Below are 25,332 nucleotides of genomic sequence, written 5' to 3' on the forward strand. Positions count from 1 at the left end.
AAGCTCATAGCTTAATAAAAATTTTTTGGGTCAACTTTATAACTGCTTCCGCTATGAGTGTTTTTAACCTTTTTGTACATACAAGTAGTGCATTGAATTAAGTGCGAAGGAATAACAGTTGTATTATTGATATTTGATAAATATTACGAGTTTTACGTAAAACAACTAGAATATTACATAAAGATAAATATTTATGGCAGTTTCAATATAATCAATACGCTTCGATATTTATTGAAATTATCGTAACAGTAAGTGCAGCATGTAGTATCTTTTAAAGTAGGTATAGACACTATTTCGAGATATGTGGAGTGGAGTGTAGGAAAGTTAACCTGTAGGTACATTAATTTTTGATATAACAATACTCACCTAGGGGGTGGGACACAGCTAATGTTTAAGATAAGTTTAACTTTTGGTAATAACGACGTATCTTTAAGAGTAAATTCTACACTAGGGAATGCAAATCGGTTATTTTCGGTTATTTTTTGTATGGAAATAATCGGTTATTAACCGAAACCGCGGTTATTTCCATACAAAAAATAACCGATTTGCATTCCCTATTCTACACCAATGAAAAGCTACAAGTATTGAGAAACGATATGAAAATTATATAATATCTGTATATCGTGGTAAACTATGTTGTGTCAATTTGAAAAAATGTAATTAATTTAAATAGACTGTGTGGCCAACAAATTGTCAATGATTGTGTTATTGGATATATGTATGCCGCAGTTTCCGCTATTTATAAAATTAAGGGATCTAGTAAACTTAAGTTTTCAGAAAGGTAACAAAATATAAAAAAGGATTTAATAGAATCTCTGGTTTGTCAAACCTGTATCATAGAATTCATAGACCACAATCACATCACTTACCTATAACATATATACTTTAGTCTTAGACCGGTTGAAGTAAGTATATAATCTGGCCTGCAATCTATATCATTAGTACTTACAGTTAAAACATACACAGCTTTTTTACCAAATGGCCGAAATGAATGTTTAGCATACGCTTAGAGTATCTTCTTCCGAGAGATAGTATGATTATCTCAGCAATTGTTGGTTGGCCAGAATATTGTATGGTTTTTGTAAAAAATATCAGAAGCTGATTATCAGTCGTAAGTTCTATTGGTTGTACATGTTTACGTACCTATATGATAAGAATTTTAGAATCGACACACTGCCTACACGGAGGGAATAATATATAAAATTTAAATATTGGCACGCTTAAAAATGTTGGCTAAAGTAGTCCAGAAAAGCGAAACGAAATCAAAAGTATTTTTTATTCTCCCTTACTTTTATAAAAGTTACACATTTATGTTGTATAACTGTATTGTGATTTGTGTATATAGTTGTACCAGATTTGTGAGATGTTTTAGTCCATTATTATTTATTTTTTGTACCTTTAATTTACCTTTCTAGTCTTTTATTTGTCTCAAAAAAGTATTCGGATGTCTATAAGCTCAAATGATTATAATTTATAAAAGTTATTTATTTACCAGAAAACATCTTGTCGTTGCTTCGCACAAGGGTCTAACATTACACTTTATCACTTTAAGCTACCAAAATAACACTTTTATTTAAGAAAAAAAGAGATAGAAAGGTATTAAAAATAAGTAATTGTTAAAAATAAGTGATAAAATTGCGAAAAAAAATTGATCGAATATGACCCTTAAGACCACACTTTCTTTTCTATACTTAAATATTTTTTTAAAGCATTAGGTAACCACTAACCATTATATCTGAGTATTTCTATTTATGAACTTGTGTATGTTTATAACAATGTTTTTGTTATTTGCAATCTTGATGAACGGGATCAGTAAACACACAACGCGAGAGACGTATGAAATTATGTAAAAGTACCTACATGGTTACTGTTACCTATATAATCTTTATATTTGCCATTTATTAAGTTTGTTTTGAATTGCCCGCGTCGGTAGCTGTGTATAAAGTTAGGCAGCTTATCTATTGATTACTGTACGTGCTACCATGGTCTCATGAGCCATCGGCATCTTTTGTCTAGAGTCACCCAAATGTAGCCGCCGCCATACAATTAGTTTGTAGATCTTTGCTAACTTTTAATCTATCAACTGCGAATATAAAAAATGTGTCGATTGCAGCATTTTAAATGTATAACATCCTAGAGCTATAGCTATTTACTGTAATTTAGTACCTAGTCAATAAGGCCTACCATTTAGCTCCGAAGAAGCCGGTAATGTACGAAAGGCGGTATATGTATATGTACCATTAAATTTGTGATAGGTATGTATTGTTAACTTTCGCCTTATACCTATACCACGGACGAATTTTTCGGTTAATACAGATACACAATACAATTCTGTACTAAAGAAGCTGTTCTAGAAGTAGTATGTGACCTAGACATTAAAATCCAAATCCACTGTCACATCACATTAATACTATGTTTTTCTTAAATTCTTAAAATCAACATTATCAACTAGTGTGACTAAGTTCGATAAATTAATTACTTAGTCCCAATATTCGGTATAACTTTAAGTATTAATAAACGTTAGATTATTACTAAAGGTAAAACCCGCATATCATAAGCTCAACATAATATACTCAGATTCTAATCCAAAATGGTATAAGTAGATAGTCAGATTCAATAGTACAGTCTTTAAAAAAGAGACAGTTATAAATTCTCGCCAAAATATCCAACCTGTAATAGTTTTACAAATTGAGATATATCTCTACAGTTCGCGTTTAAGAGTCACACGTAACTCGCCGCCGCCATACAATCGAAGTTATGCTCCCATTTTAAAACGACTTTCTGAAATTACACGAAATTTAACATATTGAACATTCATCTGGGCACTTACAGTTTTTATATTATTTTATTTATTTTTATTTTATATATTTGGGGCATCAACAGCAATACATAAAGTACATGACACATGCACAGTGAGCAAAAAATAAAGCCAATAACAGATGTCCACAATAATACAGTTAATATACAAACAGTTGATAAACTATACTTTTGAGTTATTTCTACTCAGAATCATGAGGCCTATGGATTCAAAAAGGCAATGAAAGAGCCCGAAAAAAATTGTCATAGGTAATTACTAATTACGCATTCTCACATATGTACATTTTGTATGGTCCGTCACAAAATTGACCCCCAAATTTTCTATGAATAACTGGGGATGCTTTTTTCTTTATTTTAATCAATAGTTCTCGTGATTCGGAGTCGAAATAACCTAAAGGTATCCGAAAAAATAACCTTCTGGTTTGGTACTAGATTTCGTTGCTAGAAATTGTATAACAAAGAAGTTAGAGCGAATATTAAGTTTTACATATGAAACTTCAACTCGCTCTATTTTCTTTGTATAACAATTTTTAGCAACGAAAACTAAGGTTCGTGCGACTCTTAAAAGTAACGAACATACTCTAATTTTATACATACATATGTAGTCTTATCTCTTTTTATGAAGTTATTTGATAGGTAGGTATTTTTGTCGCGTAGTCACATTTACAAGATTTACATTCGCTGACTCATCAGCACATCACGATACGGGTTAATGTACTTTCAAATGTTTATTTGTTGGTAATAATTATGTTTCCAAATATAAGGTCTATAGCTTTGGGTATGATTAATATCAGTACGGGTTTATAGTTTAAAATGAATGCTTATGGAACGGGAAAACAGATGATAATGTCTAAATCAGCCATAAAGGGGCCCACTGATTAACAGTCCGCCGGACGGTATCGGCCTGTCAGTTAGAACAAAATTTTGACAGTTCCGAACAACTGACAGGATACCGTCCGGCGGACTGTTAATCAGTGGGCCCCTTAAGAAAATTGAAATGAAATCATACCATACTTACGTGATTGAGATTTGAGATTCACATTATGTACCAAGCAAAATGTATTGGATGTTTTTTAATTGGTGCCTATATCTAACGTATTATTTAAAATGTATTGCATGTCTACTAATACATATGTATACTTATACCTATACATAATGCTATGTGCTTTAAAGATATCATAACAAGGATCATTATTAATTGTAAGTACCTACCAAATTCTTAAATAAGGTGACTGATATTTTATACATTTGTAGCGTCACTCAATAAAACAAATATTAAAATCCTTTACTATAACCTGTTGTTTTAATTTCTACCTTCTTTTATATGGATATTATTAACAACATAACAACTACATAATATATTAATCGTTTTAACACAGTGGCAATGCTGTAACGTTATCATTAGACCACGACCATGCTGTATACATGTGAGGCGACATGAGTATACTCAAGATATACATACCTACATCACAAGAGTAGAAAAATACGTCAACATATAGGTACACATGCCTCGGCCGAAACAGGAGTTGCTGGTCTTGTGTTTCTAAACGCCCTCTCTTCGCTCGCCCGAATATTACACTCGGCAGGCAATACCATATTTCCCGGCCTTTGTATTAACTAAACACAGCATTAACTTATGTTTCAAAACTAAAGTAAGTACTTCAACTATCTCATCATCTTACGTAGGTAAGTAATAAGTGAAGTTACTGCCTACCTACATAACTATTAGGGGGTCATCCATTAATTACGTCACACGTTTAGGGGGTGGGAGGGGGTCAAGAAAATGTGACATGTTATGACATGGGGGAGGGGGGAGTCACAAACATTGTGACGTCACTTTAACTTCACTACGAACATCATTCACTAGTAACCGTAAATTAATTTATATTTTTTTATTCGCTGTACATTTAAATAATGAGGTTTTGGAAGTAGGTAATTTTCGTTCCTAATTGGTTTTGTGTTATAAAATTACTAATATTTCTTTTACCAAAATATTTTTTTATTAAAAAAATAATGCTGAGTTAGTATTGCCGATTTCGTTGAAAACAAAATTGTCTAAAATGTGACGTCACACCAGGTGGGGAGGGATTTGCAAAATGTGACCAAGTGTGACAAGGAGGAGGGGAGGGGTCAAAAAACCTAGAAATTCGTGTGACGTAATTAATGGATGATCCCTATTAGGTTGTATGTAGGTATGTACACCTACACTAATAACCCTTATAATTATGTTGTAGACAGACATGCGAAAGTACTTATGTACATTGAAACTAGTTACAAAGGGTGCATTAAGGGTTTTTATTGACTCGCTGTCCTGACACGCAAAGGTACCCTCAAATCACCTAATTGATTCGTGGGGCCCGTCCGCGGCCCACGGGAGCTGTTCGCGATCTAGTCGCTGCCGAGCTTGTTAATTCCGTGAGGAAATGTTCCACAGCACGCGACCAAGGTACCACTTACTCAATTAAACTATGATTGTTTACGTACCTACCAAAGTGGAAATTATCTTTGAGTGACTTTAAAAGGTACAGTTACCTGTTAGGTAAAGGTAAGTGCTATTGGTAAGTATAAATCGTGGGTTCAAACCTCAGTGTTGTGTGTGCCGTATATATATAGAGTAAAAAAAAAACGGTCAGTATTACCTTTATCATACGTAGGTACACAGACGAGAGGTTGAACCTTATAACTTTATCATTACCTACTTGACGGTTTCTTTCGGGTTACTTTCGCGGACACATTTGTAGTAAAAGTACCTACTCTGTGGTAGGTTATCTACCGAATATCAATACATACTTATATGTAATAATAACCTCTGGTCACCCTCTGGTATTAGTCAAAAAATGCACGAATATAAGCTTGCTAAAACGCTGAAGTACTGATGACCCACATATGTCTAAGGGGAAAGCATTTAGAGAGGAAAGTAATAGAGTAATGAAAAGCTTTACCGACAATACGATAAGTTTCCTAGTTAAACGGTACAACTATATGAGAGGTCGGCTTTACTATCGAGATTAGATCACGATCTGTTTACGTAAGGAAATAAAGAATGGAAAGAGTAGTTCTTAAGAAGCAAGTTGGTTTTAAGCGCGCCCTGTAACCGCTATAAATCGGCCGTCCAAAATTTACGAGGGCCCTCCGCAAATCGGTTTATATTTTCGATAAATAAAATTGGCGCGGGTTTTGCGAGGTAAGCAGAGACCGTTAGGAGCGCGTCGCCGCCGCCAGCTGCCGCGCTCACATAAACCCGACTACCCTCGCGTTTTCTTGCTGACAATTTTTTCCTGCCCCGGTCATTACACAGCTGGGCCCCGAGACAAAACGGCGAATCGTTTAAGCCCTCTCCGGAACCGTCCAATTTTATTGTGTGTACCTAGTGGAAATTGATATGCCGCGTGAGTGCCTGTCGTCGTGCCGCGCCTGTGATGGACACACCGGCTCGCCGGTTCATTTGCCGCCTCGCAACTTTGTCTTAATAATTAATAAAACAAATATAAGCTTTCTACTATATAGGTACTGAGAATGTTTCACTCTTTGGTCAGCTTATTTCGGCCTATGACAACCATAGATATACCATTTAATGCCTACACAATGAAACCTCTTTCAGGCGCAGAGAGAAACTTAGGCAAATTTTCTTCTAAAGACAGTTGTTGTTACACAAATGTCAGGCGTTTGCAAACGTGTCATGCGTTACCAAAATTTCCAATAAAATTATACTTTTATTTCACAAGCATCTAGCTTAATTTGGCCAACACTTATGCCTGCGAACAACAGAGAATGGGACTGGGCTGCTATAGCGGGTGCGCTTCTGGCGTTCTCGCTGCCGCTGAGCCTGCTGGTGCCCAACTTCTCGTTGTGGACGGTGGTTCCTAAAGTGCAAGTGACTCGTTTCCACATATTAGCCCAGCACCTCACTTGGCTGCAGTTAAATACTGCCATTCTTACCCTAGTATTGCTGCTGTTTTTTATTCATCTTGAGATAAGAAAGCGAAAGTGAGTAGTATTGAAAAATATCTATTGGTAGGTTCTACTTGAATTTGTATGGGTGCTACGCCGTTCTATAGGCCAGATATTTACTCGTCTAAGTTTGTAAAGCATCAGATATTCTCACAAAACAAAGAAGTAATAGAAGTGAAACGTACGTCTATAGCGTGTGGCATGATTAAGGTTAGCTGCATTCACTTTCAGCACAGACTATTGTCAGTCGTGTGACAGTTCAGTATGGCGCTTTTGACATGTCAGATGTGAAAACGATTCCAGTAAAAATAAGAAATAATTACGAATATGCCGTGCTGCTCCACTTTGGAGTGTAAAAATTATAGCCGAATAAAAATATTAGATATGAAGGCATTTCATATAATCGGTAAGTATTATTTCAAGTAATATATCAATATTTTTTTGCATTTTCGGTTTCTGCAAGGATTTTTGGATTGTTTAGTACAAAAATCAAATTTATGTAAATGAGATAAGGTTCACATCTACTTAGCGTAAAAGTCATGTACGGGTGCGCTATTCGGGCACAGTGCAAGGGCCATAATATCAAAAATGTTATCGATGTCGATGTCCGTATAAATACACAGTTCGGTTTGTTTATGTTCATATTATGTTCTTAATAATTTATTTTTGTTTTGAAAAGGTCGTCGCTTATGCACATTTTATATTATGTACAAAATATGTTCTTACTTATTTATTGCTATGCAATGCATTATTTGATTTAAAGTTTTTCTTGTAGTATTGCATCTATGGATACATATTTGTCAATTTTCTATATTAAATACGAGTAGGTAAGGTGTCACTTTTAAGCTGTCACATAATTTTACTGCCGGGTATTTGCTGGCCGGTCTAAAGCCCGCTCCACACACTTACACAAATCTTAAAGCGGTCTTCACACTGGATGCGGGTACGCACCATGCTCCGGTAAAAACGTGCATAGTGCTATCTCGCTCGTACCTACATCAACATTCTTGTGTTAAGTTTCCAAGCAGACCCCAGGCTCCGTGCCTGACGCAGGCCGGCTCCGTGGCAAATAGCCGGAACAACGCTAGGAACAAGGAAGATGATGGTTGCGCGACATGTAGCACATAACTGAGGACGCGGACATCACGTGGGGTGTGCTAAGGAGTAACAGTTTTTATTATATCCTCGCTTACAGTTACGAGTATATGCGTGGTTGGTGGCTTGATTACTTTCAATACGAGCATTTTTTTATTGAAAAGTAAGTAAGTACCTAATCATCGCCAGAAAATATAGTAATATATACATATGTATGTAATCATTAATAAGCGTTTATCGATATCACACCGAATCATGCACATCCCTATCGCATGTGTCAACCTCATAGTTGAATATTTTATCCCATCGCATTCATTCTTGGAAAAGGCATGCAAGTGTAAAAGCGATAGAGCATAAATGTCAATTTACAAAAATAAAAATCGTAGTGTAATTTCGACATAATTTTCTTTACTGTAAAGTTCAAATTATTGTGATGGGCGAGTGCTCATAATCCCTTTCGAAATAAGAAAATATTGACAATTTTTGTGACAGCGTTTTGGCGACATAGGTTTCCATACTAATCCAGGCACATGCCGTTTCCCGTCAGAGCGCGGCGCGCTCATTCTTTCTTCCGTGGATATTCTTAAGTACCGTAAGGTAACCACTTAAATATTATTTTAGGTTGGATGAAATGGTAGAGCGGGTGATGCTGGTAAGCGAAGCAGCGGACAAGACAGTAGAAGAGGAGAGCGGTAAGCAGGCAGGGGCCATGCGCGCGTGCGTCGAGCTCCTAGACACAGCTGCCGAACAGTACGAGCACCTGGTGCTGCTGCGTCAAGAGCTAGCCCAGCGACAGCGCAAGCAGGGCCCGCCGGGCATTGACAGCTCGCAAGATATTAACGAATAGGTAAGTGACAGTGGCGTAGCTAGGAGGGGGGCGGTCCGTCCCGGGTGTCACCCATTTAGGGGTGACACCCGACCGTGAACATCAGTAGGGCCACCTATAAAAAATCGTAAAATGAAAGCGATGGAGTAAATCCTGAGCTATTTAACAAAAATTACAATTAGTCTTTTTAAATATATTTTACAATTTTGATTGAATTTTGGGGTGACACCCACAATTTCCGCACCGGGTGCCACCCATGCTAGCTACGCCACTGGTAAGTGAACCGCTGTATGCCGAAAACGTCGCCAAGAGGTTAATTGCCATCGAGAGCGCAAGCAAGGCCCGATGAGCATCGACAGCTCACAGGTTCTGGGGGGCGATTTCTGAATTTCGATCGCTCGATCTTTTCACACGAAAATCAGTGGAAAAGCGGCGAAATACTAATTTTAGAAATACGAACGATAGAAATTGGGTATCTAGTGGTGTTGACCACTCGTTTTCAATTCTATTAGTAGAATAAGTAAGTGAAAAGCTGCGATGAACGATGGTTACGAAAGGCAAGGTGAAAGTTTTCTTTATTTAGGGGTAGATAATTATAACGATGGTACCCAGTCAGCCATCAAAGTAAAAAAAATAAACAGCACACCGACTGTACATGTACCCACGTTTTACGTCGTTAAGGGTACCGCTGCGAAGAAATTCGATTTTTATTCAACGCTCTCAGCGCTAGAAGTGTTCATTAGAGTGTACTGGGCCCCGCGGGACGTTGTCGACGCGAAAAAACCAATCTGGAGCCGGCAATTATGGCAAATGACCTAATTAGACTCGGGACGGTCGCAACCACAAGATTTTTCACCGCGTCTTTGCGGTGTTTCACGCGAATTGCCTTTTAATAAGCGGTGAACGATAGCTGTTTGGTGGGTTTGGTTTAAATTAAGTCGCAAGGATAAGGTATAATGTTGTGACAAAGTAAAGGAATATGCATGTAATACTGCTCTGTCTAACCGCATAAAAAACAACGGTAAAAATAATTTGCTTTAGGTATTTTTACTTTAGAAAAAGTAGTAAATAAAAAATAATCCTATTGATAGATTGACGTATCGATACTTAAAACGTTATACATGTATGTAGTAGTGGTAGTACATATTTGAGTACCTACGCCGAAAACATTAGGTACATCTCATTAATTGTTTGTCGTATAAAAACAAAGATCACCGGGAGTTAAAATCAGTACTGAAGATGATTATAAATACACATCGGTAACTCGTGGCATTTAGGTAGCACTTAAAAAATTAGTTTTCTCAAACATGCAATGAAATATTGATGTTATGTTCCTTATAATAGGCTGCGAAGTATGACGTTTCAGGTGCGGCTAGGACAAAAGGTCGTTAATGGAATTTCATACACATCTTGCAGGCCTAGGCCGGCAAAGTCCTTTTTTTTAATTTTCATTTCACAGATATTTGTGACACAGCATCGTGGCATTCATCCATTAAAAAAAAACTAGAGGCAGTATTTGCTTTATGGTTCGTAATGACACTCTGCCACTACGCCTATAAAAAAAAAAAACAAAAAACAATGTTTGCTATAATTTGCAGTTTTATTTGTATAAAATCAACATGAACTTAATAAATAACACATTCTATAATTTTAAATTATAAATTTAACTACACAAATAAAAATTTAAAATATTTCATCTAAACGTTAGCGGTAAAAAGGTCTACTCAAACACGCGTAGTTATATTTTTTAAATTGTTATGGAGGTAAAGTTGAAAAATATTCATTCTGTTAATCTGTTTTATTGGATTTATGGTGCGTTGTTGATTTTTTGACTTTAATATGAGTTCCGACGAAATAATGAGATTAATATTAATTGTAATCGTAGGTGTTGGAATTGGCAGCGTAAGCAGAATTGATTTTAAATAACTTGCTGCCTCTGCCGCAAGGCCTGTTCACTTCCTAAGAAAGTTATGTCCCCAAACAATTGCGCATATGTGCGCCTGAAGCTTCTATGTCTGCGTTGGCCTCCAAGAAAAAGTTGCGAGCAATAAAAATAAAAACATTTTTCTACAGCAACATTGCTCCCAACTCTGATTTAAATTATCACGAATTTTATACATTATTAATCATAAAACGGGACTTAAAACGCGTAAAACTTAATTATACGCGATTCAGTTTTAAAATTCAATATTTGCTTCCAACTGTCTTTATCAACGCCCATAAAATATATGGAGGGTAGGTACGTCTACCCACCATAATAAAAAATATATTTGTTGTCAATGACTCTGTCCAACTGTTGTGGTTAAAGTTCATAACGAAAATTTTATTTATTAAATCTTTAAATAATAAATACAACGTAGCAGTACTACCACTTAAGACTGTAAGTCTGTATCTACATGGATTACAACAATGCACATAGAAAATGTGCTAAATGTGGAGCAACGGCTGTTGAAGCAGCCAGAGTGAAATTCACAGTTTTAGTGGGTTCAGAAGGAACCGAGTCATAATGCATCTGGAAAGCGTATTAATTAACCGTGAAGAAATGTATGAATACAAGTTGGATTCCTGTGTAAAATGCCGTGTGTAAAGTGTAGTGTATCTGTGTGTAAAGTGTAATAGGTAGGCATGCCTAATGTTATTTGTATTACACTGGAAACTTTGTGAATGCGCTTTATTAATGTCAATTTTTTTATTAAGTTGTCAGGGTTTAATTTTCAGTGTATATTTCTATACGTAAAACATATTTTTAATAAATAAAATTATACAATGTTATAAACATAAATATGCCTTTTATTTAAATCAATTGATAATACCACAAACAAGGGGTAATATTTGCATCTTTCATATATTTCGTGATATGAAGATAAAAAATATGTTTATCAACAGAATTACTACCTACCAATACCCGCCAGGCTAAACCGGTTGTCAACTTTAGTTCTTGGTACACAACGCGGCGCTACTAGTATAAACGTATAAACGTTTGGGGACATTTTTTTGTATGGAGTTATCGTTCTTCTCCTAGTGAGTATTATATTCTTTGGCCTGAAGCTTCTATGTGTGCGTTGGCCTCCGAGAAAAAGTTGCGAGTAATAAAAATAAAAACATTTTTCTACAGCAACATTGCTCCCAACTCTGATTTAAATTATCACGAATTTTATACATTATTAATCATAAAACGGGACTTAAAACGCTTAAAACTTAATTATACGCGATTCAGTTTTAAAATTGAATATTTGCTTCCAACTGTCTTTATCAATATCCATAAAATATATGGAGGGTAAGTACGTCTACCCACCATAATAAAAAATATATTTGTCAATGACTCTGTCCAACTGCTGTGGTTAAAGTTCATAACGAAAATTTTTTTTATTAAATCGTTAAATAATAAATACAACGTAGCGGTACTACCACTTTAGACTGTAAGTCTGTACCTACATGGATTACAGCAATGCACATAGAACATGTGCTAAATGCGGAGCAACGGCTGTTGAAGCAGCCAGAGTGAAATTCACAGTTTTAGTGGGTTCAGAAGGAACCGAGTCATAATGCATCTAGAAAGCGTATTAATTAACCGTGAAGAAATGTATGAATACAAGTTGGAAATCTGTGTAAAATGGGTGCGCCAAAGTTCATATAAAATTGCAAATTCGATTATTGAAACTCCGAAAATGTATCTCATATAATTTTACATCCTAATGATCATTGTACATTTTCATTTTAAACAATACTCATTGGAACTTCGAATTTATTATATTCATAATGTCATTCTACATAAATATCTCTATTACTAAAATTTATGCATATATTATTACTCGACATGTCGATTTTGACATATTTGATTTTATTTATAACAGAATGCACCTGTAGGTCAAGTCAGGTTAAAATCCTGCCAGAAAGGTGGGTTAGGTTAGAACTGCGACCCTCACAGAACCGAAATGCTCCCAGAAAGGTGGGTTAGGTTAGGTTAGAACTGCGACCCTCACAGAACCGAAATGCTGCCAGAAGGGTGGGTTAGGTTAGGTTAGAACTGTAACCCTCACAGAACCGAAATGCTGCCAGACAGGTGGGTTAGGTTAGGTTAGAACTGCGACCCTCACAGAACCGAAATGCTGCCAGAAAGGTGGGTTAGGTTAGGTTAGAACTGTGACCCCCACAGAACCGAAATGCTGCCAGACAGGTGGGTTAGGTTAGAACTGCGACCCTCACAGAACCGAAATGCTGCCAGAATGGTGGGTTAGGTTAGGTTAGAACTGCGACCCCCACAGAACCGAAATGCTGCCAGAAAGGTGGGTTAGGTTAGGTTAGAACTGCGACCCTCACAGAACCGAAATGCTGCCAGAATGGTGGGTTAGGTTAGGTTAGAACTGCGACCCTCACAGAACCGAAATGGTGCCGGAAAGGTGGGTTAGGTTAGGTTAGAACTGCGACCCTCACAGAACCGAAATGCCGTCAGAATGGTGGGTTAGGTTAGGTAAGAACCTCACAGAACCGAAATCCTGTGACCCTCACAGTGAGCGAGCGTAGCGAGAGCAAATGCTCGCCTTAGTCTTCGAGAAATTCTTACAAATAACATTATGGGCACAGATACATTCTCAGTGACAATATTATGAGTAAAAAAAAACGGATTATGTATCGTTATGAATAATGTAGGTAATAGCACAAAAAACTATTAAAAAAATATATGAGTAACAAGTTTCGGAGAAACGATGATTATGACTACAAAGCGGTATTATTAGAAATATTCGAATAATGAATTGTATATGAGCCAATATGGACCCGTGTAAAATGCCGTGTGTAAAGTGTAATAGGTAGGCATGCCTAATGTTATTTGTATTACACCGGAAACTTTGTGAATGCGCTTTATTAATGTCAATTTTTTTTTATTAAGTTGTCAGGGTTTAATTTTCAGTGTATATTTCTATATGTAAAACATATTTTTAATAAATAAAATTATACAATGTTATAAACATAAATATGCCTTTTATTTAAATCAATTGATAATACCACAAACAAGGGGTAATATTTGCATCTTTCATATATTTCGTGATATGAAGATAACAAATATGTTTATTAACAGAATTACTACCTATACCAATACCCGCCAGGCTAAACCGGTTGTCAACTTTAGTTCTTGGTACACAACGCGGCGCTACTAGTATAAACGTATAAACGTTTGGGGACATTTTTAGTGTTCCGTACAAAACTTTGTTTACGGAACACTTATGGGATCACTTCGGTCTTGCAAATCAGTTAAATACGTTTTTCTCAGAGACCGTTTGACATAGATACCTAAAATTTGGAACAGTTATAGCAATTACCACCACTCATATTGTAAATAAGTCAAAACTGCTTATTTCTTATTAAAGGGGGAAATTTAGGGGGTTGAGAGGGGTAGGCTGAAACTTTTTTCATTTGTAAGAATCGTGTGGGGTACCATTAGAAAGCTTGCAAAAAATTGAGTCGATGGACTGATTTTGACTTCATTTTAGACTGCAATAGTTTCTTCAAAAAATGCATTTAAAGTTGCAAGTTTTCATACAAAAATTTTCACCTCTGTCCTGGCGATTTTCGCGAAAACTATAGCTAACAGGCAGCTGACCAGTCAATACCCAACTTAAAGAAGCATGGAGACGGCGGGAAAATTATCAGCTTAACTTTATCTTTATTAGTTTTTCAACTGCAGCTTGACCTTTGGTTGCTTAGGGCTAGCTAACTGATGCTTACACTGGTCAATTCATATTAGGCGAGAAACATCCTTAGTTAAAACTTTGGCATTGAAATTTATGACTTATGTCTTTGACACAAAGTTTAATTCTGCTTGCTTATTTTTGTGGGATATTTAATTTTATCTCAATAGCCTACTATAAGTATGAGAGAGATCTACAAAATACGACCTTATTATATTGCAAATAAGTTTCAATTTCGACCGGCTTTCCAACCAATGGACTAGGCATCTCAAAAATCTGAAAAATTCAAATTAAGAATTCCGTTCTTGACTGTCGTTGTGTTTTTTTTTCCACAATAGGACACATAGAGTTAGTAAGGCGTATAGAGATAATAAAGTCATTTAATATTTATGAACAGCTTTGGCCTCATGTACCTATAGATTTTATTGAGAGTATCTGATTCGTCGAAACAATATACACAATATTCCTTTTCATTAAATACCATTACATTTCTGTATTAATTGTATAATTATAATATCTATTAATTATATTCAGTACTTATGTATATTTTTGAACGGGTCGGTGAGCAACAAGATTCAGGGCTATAACCGCGAAAATAGAAGTTCGCAAATTGCGAGCATTTTTCTCTGTCACTCTAATTACGCCTTCATTGGAGTAAAAGAGAAAGATCCCCGCAAATTGCGAATTTCGGTTTTCGCGATAGCCCCTCAGTCCTGCTACGAGAAAATAATTTTGGAAGACATTAATAGTATATGACAGTTAAATATCACAGTTTTTAGAAACAAAGGTAAAATTGACGAAATATTTAAAGTAAGCCGATCTTGTTTTTTAGTAGGGATGTACCGACTAGTCGCCGACTAGTCGGGAAAGCCGACTATCCGGCCACATTTGTAGTCGGCGATTAGTCGGCGACTAGTCGGCAAAAATGGTCGATTAGTCGGCACTTTATTAGTGAAAGAAAAACAGAAAAAAAAGAAACCAACAGTCAATATTTACCATATGTTTTATGTCTATTTTACTAAAATACCTATTCAGGGTGTGAAAACTTTTGTTCATATAATTGACCGTTTGATCGTTATCGTGTGGTAGTGGGCTGGTGTTTTCCTCAGGTCGATCTCAACTGATTCTCGTGTAATTTCATGGCCAAGTTCTATACTTAAAGGATTTTATTATAATTCAGTTCTTGTTTTTTTTAATGGTGGAGCCATGGGGAATTATTAATGTTATTGCAGAATTTAGAGACTTATAAACAGGGCACGTTGCTCGTAAAGACGCTGACCACAGGGGATAGGTTCTTAACTGGCAACTACGTACGAGAAATAGAGCCTTGGAAATACCTCCTACAAGTTGTACCTACTGACGGTGTGCTCAGGATTGCAAAATAAAAGAAAGACAGAAATTGAACGAGGATTCTTGTGATAGGTTTTTGAACCTATAGATAACACCTTTTTGCCAAGCTAATTTATGAATAGCGCAACCAAAAGAGCAAAACTATTGTTTTTCACCTGATCTTATACGAAACTAATGATCTGGCCGACTAGCCGACTAGTCGGCCGACTAATCGGCCATTCGAGCGCCGATTAGTCGGCTAGTCGGCTAGTCGGCCAAATCAATAGTCGGTACATCACTATTTTTTAGCAGTTCTAAATAATATTAAAGTCTATATATATGGCATAGAACTAGAAATAAAATCAAATAAAAAATAATAATGAGTTCTAAATTCAAATTGAAGGAGTATACATTTAAGGTATTATAGTCCAAGCGCGCACCACGATTTTAATTTTTGCGACACGATTTTAGAATCGCGCTGTAATATATCGCAGAAAATTCACTGGGCGCACTGCGATGAAAAAGTCGACGATTTGTTCATTCTCAACATGGATTTCGTACCAGTCGCTTGTCATGAAACGTGTCTTTAATATGCGATTGCTGTATGACTTTGAGCATTTATAACACAAAGGTAATCCCCGTCTATTTCCTTAATTAAATGGTCAACATTTGGTTTGTTGGAGAGCGAAATGCCGACTGAGGTCCGGCCGGGGTGCGATTTTATTATCATAGTGCGCGCGGGGCCATACAACTCCGCATGCTGCAATTCACTTTGCGACAATCGCGTCGCGAACAATCGCGGAAAAATGTGACAAATCACAATTTTAAAATCGCAGCGATTTTTTTGTCGCATATGCGCGCACTAACATATAAACACATACGTTGCATTTCTGCGACAAAATTATCGCAGGACAAAAAATCGTGGTGCGCGCTTGGCCTTACTCTAAATTATTATAATACATCAAATGACATCAAGCATTCGCGAGATGCTCGATTTCGGTATTCAAACACAAAGCAATAGTACAAGAATCTAACTAAATGCAAAGGCCGAAGGAGCGATTCGAAGATCCGAAGCGTCCGACAGACGCGCGCCTCCCGTAACTTTTCCAAGTATTTTTAAGTACAAGTGTCTAAGTCGCAAGATCCAAAGGCTGAAGTCGCATTGGGCCGAAAGCCCGAAGCATACAGGAGGTCAGTTCTAAACACAGGTAATTAATACAAGTGTCTAAATGCGAAGGCCGGAGGCCGAGCTCCGCGTAGGGCCGAAGGCCCGAAGCCTGCAAGATGTCAGTGGTTAAACACAGAACTGACAGCCTGGACGCTTCGGGCCTTCGGCCCTACGCGGAGCTCGGCCTTCGGCCTTCGCATTTAGATACTTATACTATTGTTCTGTGTTTAAGTACTAACATCCTGGACGCTTCGGGCCTTCGGCCCTACGCGGAGCTCGGCCTTCGGCTTTCGCATTTAGACACTTGTACTATTGTTCTGTGTTAAAGCACTGACATCCTGGACGCTTCGGGCCTTCGGGCTACGCGGAGGTCGGCCTTTGGCCTTCACATTTAGAAACTTGTACTATTGCGATGACATTTTGCTAAAGCTCGGCCTTCGGCCTTCGCACTTAGACACTTTGTACTATTGTTCTGTGTGTGTAGTTGAATACGGTATCCTAAAAACAGGCAAACGACCTCTGTAAAATGTAACGATGCGAGCGGTACGGCTACCATCAGTTTGGAATTGACATAAACGCTACCGTGGGCGTGAACGTAATTTACTTTCTATGCATCTCGCTCGTACTGACATATTAGTGCGAAAGAGATATACCTACTTATAGGAAGTAAATTACGTTCACGCCCATACAACCATTTCCAGTCGCCGTTACGACGCGGTGTAGACACATCTTGTGTCGACACCGTTTGTTTCGGTCACAATTCCAGTCGCAGAGTCGTCGCCGTGTCGACACAGTTACCAGAAATGGGGAAGGGTCGACACATGACACAAAGTGACATAAAGTGTGGTCGCCGTGTGCACACATTGTTACTAGTTTGCGACTACTTTATGCCAAAATCATTCGTTCATTCGTTCATTTTGTTCCTGTCAAATGGAAACTGTCAGATGGAAAAATAGTTAAATAAAAATAAGTGACATTAATACGCCATCTCTAAAACGGATTACAAGACGTAATTATATATTGTTTGCATTTATATTACAATAGGACTTAAATTATTATGGGGAATTAAACTGCTCGAGTGATTTGATAAACTAAGTGTAATATAATCAACGCGCCACCACATTGTTTTAGTTTAGCCGGAAATGAAATTGTTTACTTCTCAGTGCTTGTGTTCATAAATATATTATTTGATGCATTTTTAGTACTTCGATGCGTATACTTAGATAACAGAAATAACGCTTTACATACTACGAAACTTGTTAATTATGATGTATAAATATGGTTTAAGGCTGAGAAATATTGCAGTCACAAAGTAGTCGCAAATGTTTCGACTTTGTGTCGACTCTGTGTAGACACATGACACGCGCTGTCAAAAGTAATAACAAAGTTACTCGATTTGCAAAATGGCTCCTTGTGTTCATTTGTTTTCAGATATTCTCAAAGTGTAAAAATGACGTAGTCAGAGATGGGACTTAATAGATTAACTGTTTATTCGACTAAGGCCCACTTGCACCGTCCCACTAACCCTGGGTTAAGCGGTTAAACCGTTAACCCAGTATCAAATTGTACTGGTAACCATGGTAACTCCAGGTTTAACCAGTTAACCCCGGGTTAGTGGAATGGTGCAAGTGGCGCTAATTAATGGAATAAAAAAAGTTAATCCTCAAATTTTAATCACGATTAGGTTAGTCGACCTAACATAGATTGAATTTGAATGAATCTGAACATTAATCGAATAAATTATCGATTAAATCTCGGTTGGAAGTTGACAGGGGGCCATTTTTGTACGTAAAAATAATAGAAATGTCTTGCATGCAGATGGTAGCCAAACACTTTGTCATAAAAGTCGAGATGGGTGTCGATTTATAGGTTTTAGGGAGTGCCGATTTCGAAAATGATGACCATTTTGGATTCCAAAATGGTGGCCATGCACTATGTCATAAAAGTCGTCATGGGTGTCGTTTTATAGGTTTTAGGGGGCGCAGATTTCGAAAACGATGACCATTTTGGATTCCAAGATGGCGGCCATGCACTATGTCATAAAAGTCGTCATGGGTGTCGTTTTATAGGTTTTAGGGGGCGCAGATTTCGAAAACGATGACCATTTTGGATTCCAAGATGGCGGCCATGCACTATGTCATAAAAATCGTCATGGATGTCGTTTTATAGGTTTTAGGGGGCCCCGCTTTCGAAAATGATGACCATTTTGGAATCCAGAATGGCGGCCATGCACTATATCATGAAAGTCATCATGGGTGTCGTTTTATAGGTTTTGGGGGGCGCAGATTTCGAAAACGATAACCATTTTCGATTCCAAAATGGCGGCCATGCACTATGTCATAAAAGTCGTCATGGATATCGTTTTATAGGTTTTAGGGGGCCCCGATTTAGAAAATGATGACCATTTTGAAATCTGAAATGGCGGCCATGCACTGTCATAAAAGTTGTCATGGCTATCGTTTTATAGGTTTTGGGGGGCGCAGATTTAGTAAATGATGACCATTTTGGATTCCAAAATGGTGGCCATGCACTATGTCATAAAAGTCGTCATGGGTGTCGTTTTATAGGTTTTTGAGGGGGCGCAGATTTAGAAAACAATGACCATTTTGGATTCCAAGATGGCGGCCATGCACTATGTCATAAAAGTCGTCATGGATGTCGTTTTATAGGTTTTAGGGGACGCAGATTTCGAAAATGATGACCATTTTGGAATCCAAAATGGCGGCCATGCACTATGTTAAAAGTCGACATGGATGTCGTTTTGTTGGTCATGGTCATCATTTTCGAAATCTGCTCTTCCTAACACCTATAAATCAACATCTATGACGGCTTATATGACAAAGTGCACGGCAGACATCTTGGAATCCAAAATGGTCATCATTTTCGAATTCTGCACTCCCTAAAACCTATAAAACGATATCCATGACGACGCAAGTTATCTTTATTTTCAGATCTAACAAATTGCTACAGAATACAAAGGACAAAAAAAGAAGCGAGGAGGTAATGAAACAAGCAAAAATACAGATGATTCCTCGACGCAATGGGATGCTTCTTAAATTGTGTCCAGATTTTTTGTCATAAAAGTTTTTATTTTTCACATATTACTCTCACAAGTTCCGTGACATTTCGACCTTGTAATTTTTTAAGTAAATGTTTTTGTTTATCTGTGAGGATCTCACTAGAATAATATAATCAAGGTATGTTTATATTTGATGATTGAAATAGTAACGCAAAAAAAAATATATCTGTGTCTTATATTCCTGCCGAAGACTTTTATTTTTCCTTTTCCTTCTACACAAGTTTGGTCAAGTAATAAGAATTTAGGGCTCTCAATTTTATTTTGACTTCTACAACATTAAAGCTACGAGGCCATGTTTGGTATCGTTTTCGTATAAATTCGCAGTACCAAATTTAGTTATGGTATCACATTGACACCATTCCAAAGTAAAAACATATACTTTCTTAAAAGAAACATATTCTTTCTTTAAAAACTCCTCTTCACGCTTAAACTGCTGAACAGTTTTAATTTAAATTTAGTACACATATATATTGAGTCCCGAGACAGGACATAATAAGTTATCTCAAAAATCATCCTTTAAAGGTGTGAAATGAGGTGTAGGGGGGAATTCAGAATTGACTTCTTGAAGTTAATACTGTTTAAGTTTAGGTTTGAAGTCATGTTTTTTTTATCATTTTTAACTAAATCAAAGATGTAGACCATCCCAAATTTAATATAAATCAGTTCAGCGGTTATTGATTTCCCGTACAAATTTCCACGCCACTTTTCACACCTTCAAAAGATGATTTTGGTTATAAGATCTATCCTATGTCCTGTTCCGGGACGCAAACTATTTCTATACCAAATTTCTACGAAATCGATTCAGCGGTTAAGCGTCAAGAGGAGTTTAAAATAAACCGGCCAAGTGCGAGTCGGACTCGCGTATTAAGGGTTCCGTACATTAAGTCCGACTCGCGCTTGACTGCACATTTCTAATAGGTTTTCCTGTCATCTATAGGTAAAGAACTATTTTGTGTATTCAGACAGACAGACATACAGACGCACGAGTGATCCTATAAGGATTCCGTTTTTTGCTTTTGAGGTACGGAACCCTAAAAAGATATTTTTTTATTTTGTGGAATGGTGTCAATGTGATACCTTAAATGGATTCAGCAACCCAGATTTATACGAAAACGATACCATACACGGCCTTGCACCTTCACTGATGTAGATATATCAAGATAAAATTGAGAGCCCTAAATAAACTTTCAAGAGCGGATATCTCAAAAACTATTCAACATATCGAAAAAATTGACGGAATAAACTTGTAACAAATTAAATTAACTTGCATTTTGTATAAGTGGCCATGTCGCTAAGATGCATAGTTTCCGAGATATAATCGAAAAACCGGAAAATGGGACCTTCAAAGCCCCCTCTCTTCCCCCGCTCAAGGGCTACGGCCGGGGACTTTTGATATGTTCACCTCCTAACTTGTCCAAACCAAGTTACAGAGTCAAAAATTGTGTTCCGAGCATTTCCCTCTACAACTTTTTGGAGCATTCGTTGGCTGACCTAAGTAGCTTATTGCATTTCTTTAAAAACTTTTCTGTAAAAGGTTGACGGGTGTTGGGTGTTTATATGGTTTTGGTCGATTATTATCATTTGCATCGCCCATGATGACTTACTAGAATTACTTACGAGCACACGAGACACTAATAGTAGTTTGACAAACCTTGGTTTTCAAGAGGTATTTTATATTGACATTTGCTGTCACAAATTTGCTGTCAGATTTAGTCGCAAACCGCACGCAAAGTGCACACAAATGTGTCGACACCTTGTTACGGAAAAGTGTACACACGGCGACGACACTTTGTTTCGAAACAATTCTAGACACATTGTGTGGACTCTGTTACGACACATCTGACATTTAGTTACCACTTTGATGATTCTGCGACTGGAATGGTTATATGGGCGATATCGTTTATGTCAATGCCAAACTGATGGTAGCCGTACGGAACACTAAATGCCTCGAGCTATCTCGGACTTGGCCAAATTATTTTGTATGGAGTTATCGTTCTTCTCCTAGTGAGTATTATATTCTTTGCTCTGCCGCCAAGTCAAAGACGAAGTATGTATATGGTTGCTTTTGGCAATTTTATTATTTGAGAAACTAAGAAAAATGGCTTACAGTTTATTAGAAACAGTTTTGTGGCATATTTTAAATGAATGTAACTACAAATTCGTCAACTCTGTGGAAATTATACTTATTTACTCCATGCATAAAGCAACGATGTATGTGAAACATGATATCAACATGAAAGACTATGTAAACTTATGTGACGAAAATGACAGTCAGACGGATACAAGGCGAAAAATCAAAGATACATGAAAATATACGGGTAGTAAAAATACACGACTCGTGTAAAACATACGCGTGATAATGATATAGATACGTGTTGGTTATATTTTGGGTGTAGTTTACTTTTAGTTTTTTCTCTAAATAAAACTTGGGTTTCGTGGATTTTTTATTTTATTTATTTCATTGCATGTTTGAGAAAAGCACTATACATACCTCGGCGGGAAATGGAGTTGCCCGCGCTCAGACCTATCCGTCTATATGTCTTCGGCCGGCAACCCCTTTCGTCCCGGCCTCTGTAGTAATGTACTATTAATTAATTCCTTTTTTTAGTGGTTTCTTTTTCTCGACTCGTATAGGAATTATTAGTGTTGTTTATTAATTTTTAACTTTGTGTAATATTATTAACTAATTAACCCAAATAATAATTAAGAATAAATCTTCTAAGTGCTACCTAAATGCCACGAGTTACCGATGTGTAATTTAATTATAAATTATAATTATACATTATATGAAGGTTAAAACTGAGCATATGTTATGCGATTTCGGCGGTCTCTCCAGTTTCGCTGCCATGGTTACGTTGCTGGTCTGCTCCGACTTCAAGTACCTCGGTTCGCTGGTACAGTGCGATGGCGATATTGACCGTGATGTGAAAAACCGGATTAGCACAGGATGGATGAAATGGCGACAGGTCACGGGAACCATTTGCGACGCCCGAATGACTCTTCGATTGAAGGGTAAAATTTATAAAACCATCATAAGACCTGTCGTCATGTATGGATCAGAGTGTTGGGCCCTAAAGGTGACGGATGAAAGAGGTTGCATGTAGCGGAGATGAGAATGTTAAGATGGATGTGTGGTGTGACAAGAATGGATAGGATAAGGAATGAGTAGGTATATAAGAGGAAGCCTAAAAGTTGCACCCATAGTAGAAAAAGTAAGAGCGAATCGCCTAGCGTGGTACGGGCATGTGATGCGGAGGGATGAAAGTCATGTGACGAAAAAGGTATTAAGTACGAATGAATGTGGAGGGAAGTAATGGGAGAGGAAGACCGAGAAAAGGGTGGATGGACTGTGTGAGAGATGATATGAAGCGAACGCAAGTGAATGATGAGATGACGGGCGAGAGAGAGGTATGGAAGAAAAAGACATGCTGCGCCGACCCCAAATGAATGGGATAAGGGCAAGCGAATGATGATGACATTATATGAAAGTATAAGACTTCAGATTTCTAATACATACTAATACATACATACTAAAAGTATTAATAGTTGATCTGCATTTCGCTTGGAGCTTGTGACGGTGTTCGGTTTACGACACTCTGGTTTACGAGAGGGCATTAATTCGCGACCGAATAACCGGCGGCCCGTGCAAGTTTGTTACAAAGAGCATACTCCGCCAGTGTTAACAATTAATTTGATTTAATGCAGCAATGTGTTCCGCACTTTAATTGAAGACGTAACAAACGAAATAAGCGAGCTCTCACCCCGAATTCATTTCCGTTTTAAAGTCAGTTAAAAGTTATTTGTGTTATACGGGATTGATTGAAGCATTTTCTTACTTTGTAAATTAGGTACTTATTAAATTGGTGTATGAATAGGTGAAATCAACTAAATCATATATATATACATCGATGCTACTTAAACGCATTCAAAAATATAATGACTTCATGACTCCTACTTTTGTAATTGCTACTAGTGGAGATTGGCTATTATTAAGCTTTTAAGTAATATACTTATATCTCGTTTTTGACTAAAATAATGTGCGTAAATACTTTTCGTTCAAAAAAAGCTTTGTTCGGTGTACAGTAAACAATCTTAATTTAGCCAGATTAGTAGCGTAGAATTTTTTTCAGGTGATTCTACGTAGGTATTTATGCAACACAAGCACTCTATATTTCGAAATGAAAACTATCAATTCCTCCTAACCGAAAAACGCTCGCACGCCCACGCTCCAAACGTTCACATTGTAAGTCACAAAAAACTCAATAATATTTCATGCATTTGCAAATACCGGGTCGTTCCCATCGGAACAAGCAGTTTGTCATTTGCAATTCGCGTGCGACGCGAGGCTCGAGGCAGACGACTCGTCTGAGGAAGCCGAGCGGAACATCTTCCTCTATTTTCATTAGACGCATCCGCGGGGAGGATCAGAGTCTGGCAAAAATAAATAAAACTGTTATTGAGATAAGCATCTGCGCGGCGCGGCTTTCCGCTAAGTCCCGCTGTGTCGCGTTGAGAAATGTACCAAGATATGTCGGGATTACGCGCCCGCCTTCCGCGAGACGCTTTTCCGCTGGAGTAGTTATTGAAATATTTGTATTATAAATAAATTAAAATTGATTAGGTAAAAATGAAAATTTTATTTTAACTCATTGGTCAGAACCTGTTCTATAGATAGTGAGCCATTTAACCCCCCTTGTTCAGCCTGCGTTTTCACAGTCTGGCTGTTACTAAAGTGCAATTTTACAAGAGCTCACGCGAGTGTTGAACTAACAAAATTCTAATAAACAATCCGCTCATATAAAATCAATTGATTGGCGAAAGCTGTTCTTAAATTAATTTACAATACACAGTCAGTGAAAATAGATATAATTATTGGTATTAATTTATATGTAGAGCAATTTAATTATGCCCTGCGCTGTTAATGTAGGTAAAAAAAGGAGCGGGAACCTTTTTCTGAAAAATTGTTGATTAAAATTTTATAGATGCTGAGTTCTAGTCGGATTAATGTACTTACGCGTAGGTATAAACACGTGTTGTCATACAAATATTCTTAAAAACCTCACCGGCATAGGAAATAATGAAAACCGTAAAGCGACCCTGAAGCCCCGGGAACCCGGCGATAAAAAATCTTAAGGCGCCGTGCTGGTATTAGTCGAAGACGTATCTGGTTGGATTATACCGCGCACATAGGCTTGGGCAACACTGGTTGTCGCAAATTGGCCCACACAGCACCTGCGGCGACGGCCGGCCACCTGCCCACCCCCGGATTAATTTCTCATCATGCCGCCCGCCTTCTCGAGAAATAATGAACACGACATCCTTGGAGAAAAATGCCACTAAGCCCAGTTCTACTTGATTAATAAACTCCTTGAAGCTTTAC

At 37.3% G+C, this 25,332-nt stretch overlaps 1 protein-coding gene across 4 annotated transcripts in view; it reads left to right on the top strand.

The window, feature by feature from the left end:
• The first annotated feature begins 6,461 nt into the window (after window positions 1–6,461).
• The window catches only part of LOC134663905 (uncharacterized), a 90,758-nt gene continuing 71,887 nt past the window's right edge, over window positions 6,462–25,332 (top strand). For all 4 annotated transcript variants that reach the window (XR_010098185.1, XM_063520447.1, XM_063520446.1 and 1 more), the window contains exons 1-2: window positions 6,462–6,804; window positions 8,485–8,710. Coding sequence is in view for 3 of the 4 variants with exons in the window: in XM_063520447.1 (XP_063376517.1) it covers window positions 6,569–6,804; window positions 8,485–8,710 (462 nt within the window). In the remaining variant the exon portion in view is untranslated. The remainder of the gene's footprint in view (window positions 6,805–8,484; window positions 8,711–25,332) is intronic.

The sequence above is a fragment of the Cydia fagiglandana genome, chromosome 4 (assembly GCF_963556715.1).
Source record: "Cydia fagiglandana chromosome 4, ilCydFagi1.1, whole genome shotgun sequence".
NCBI lineage: Eukaryota > Metazoa > Arthropoda > Insecta > Lepidoptera > Tortricidae > Cydia > Cydia fagiglandana.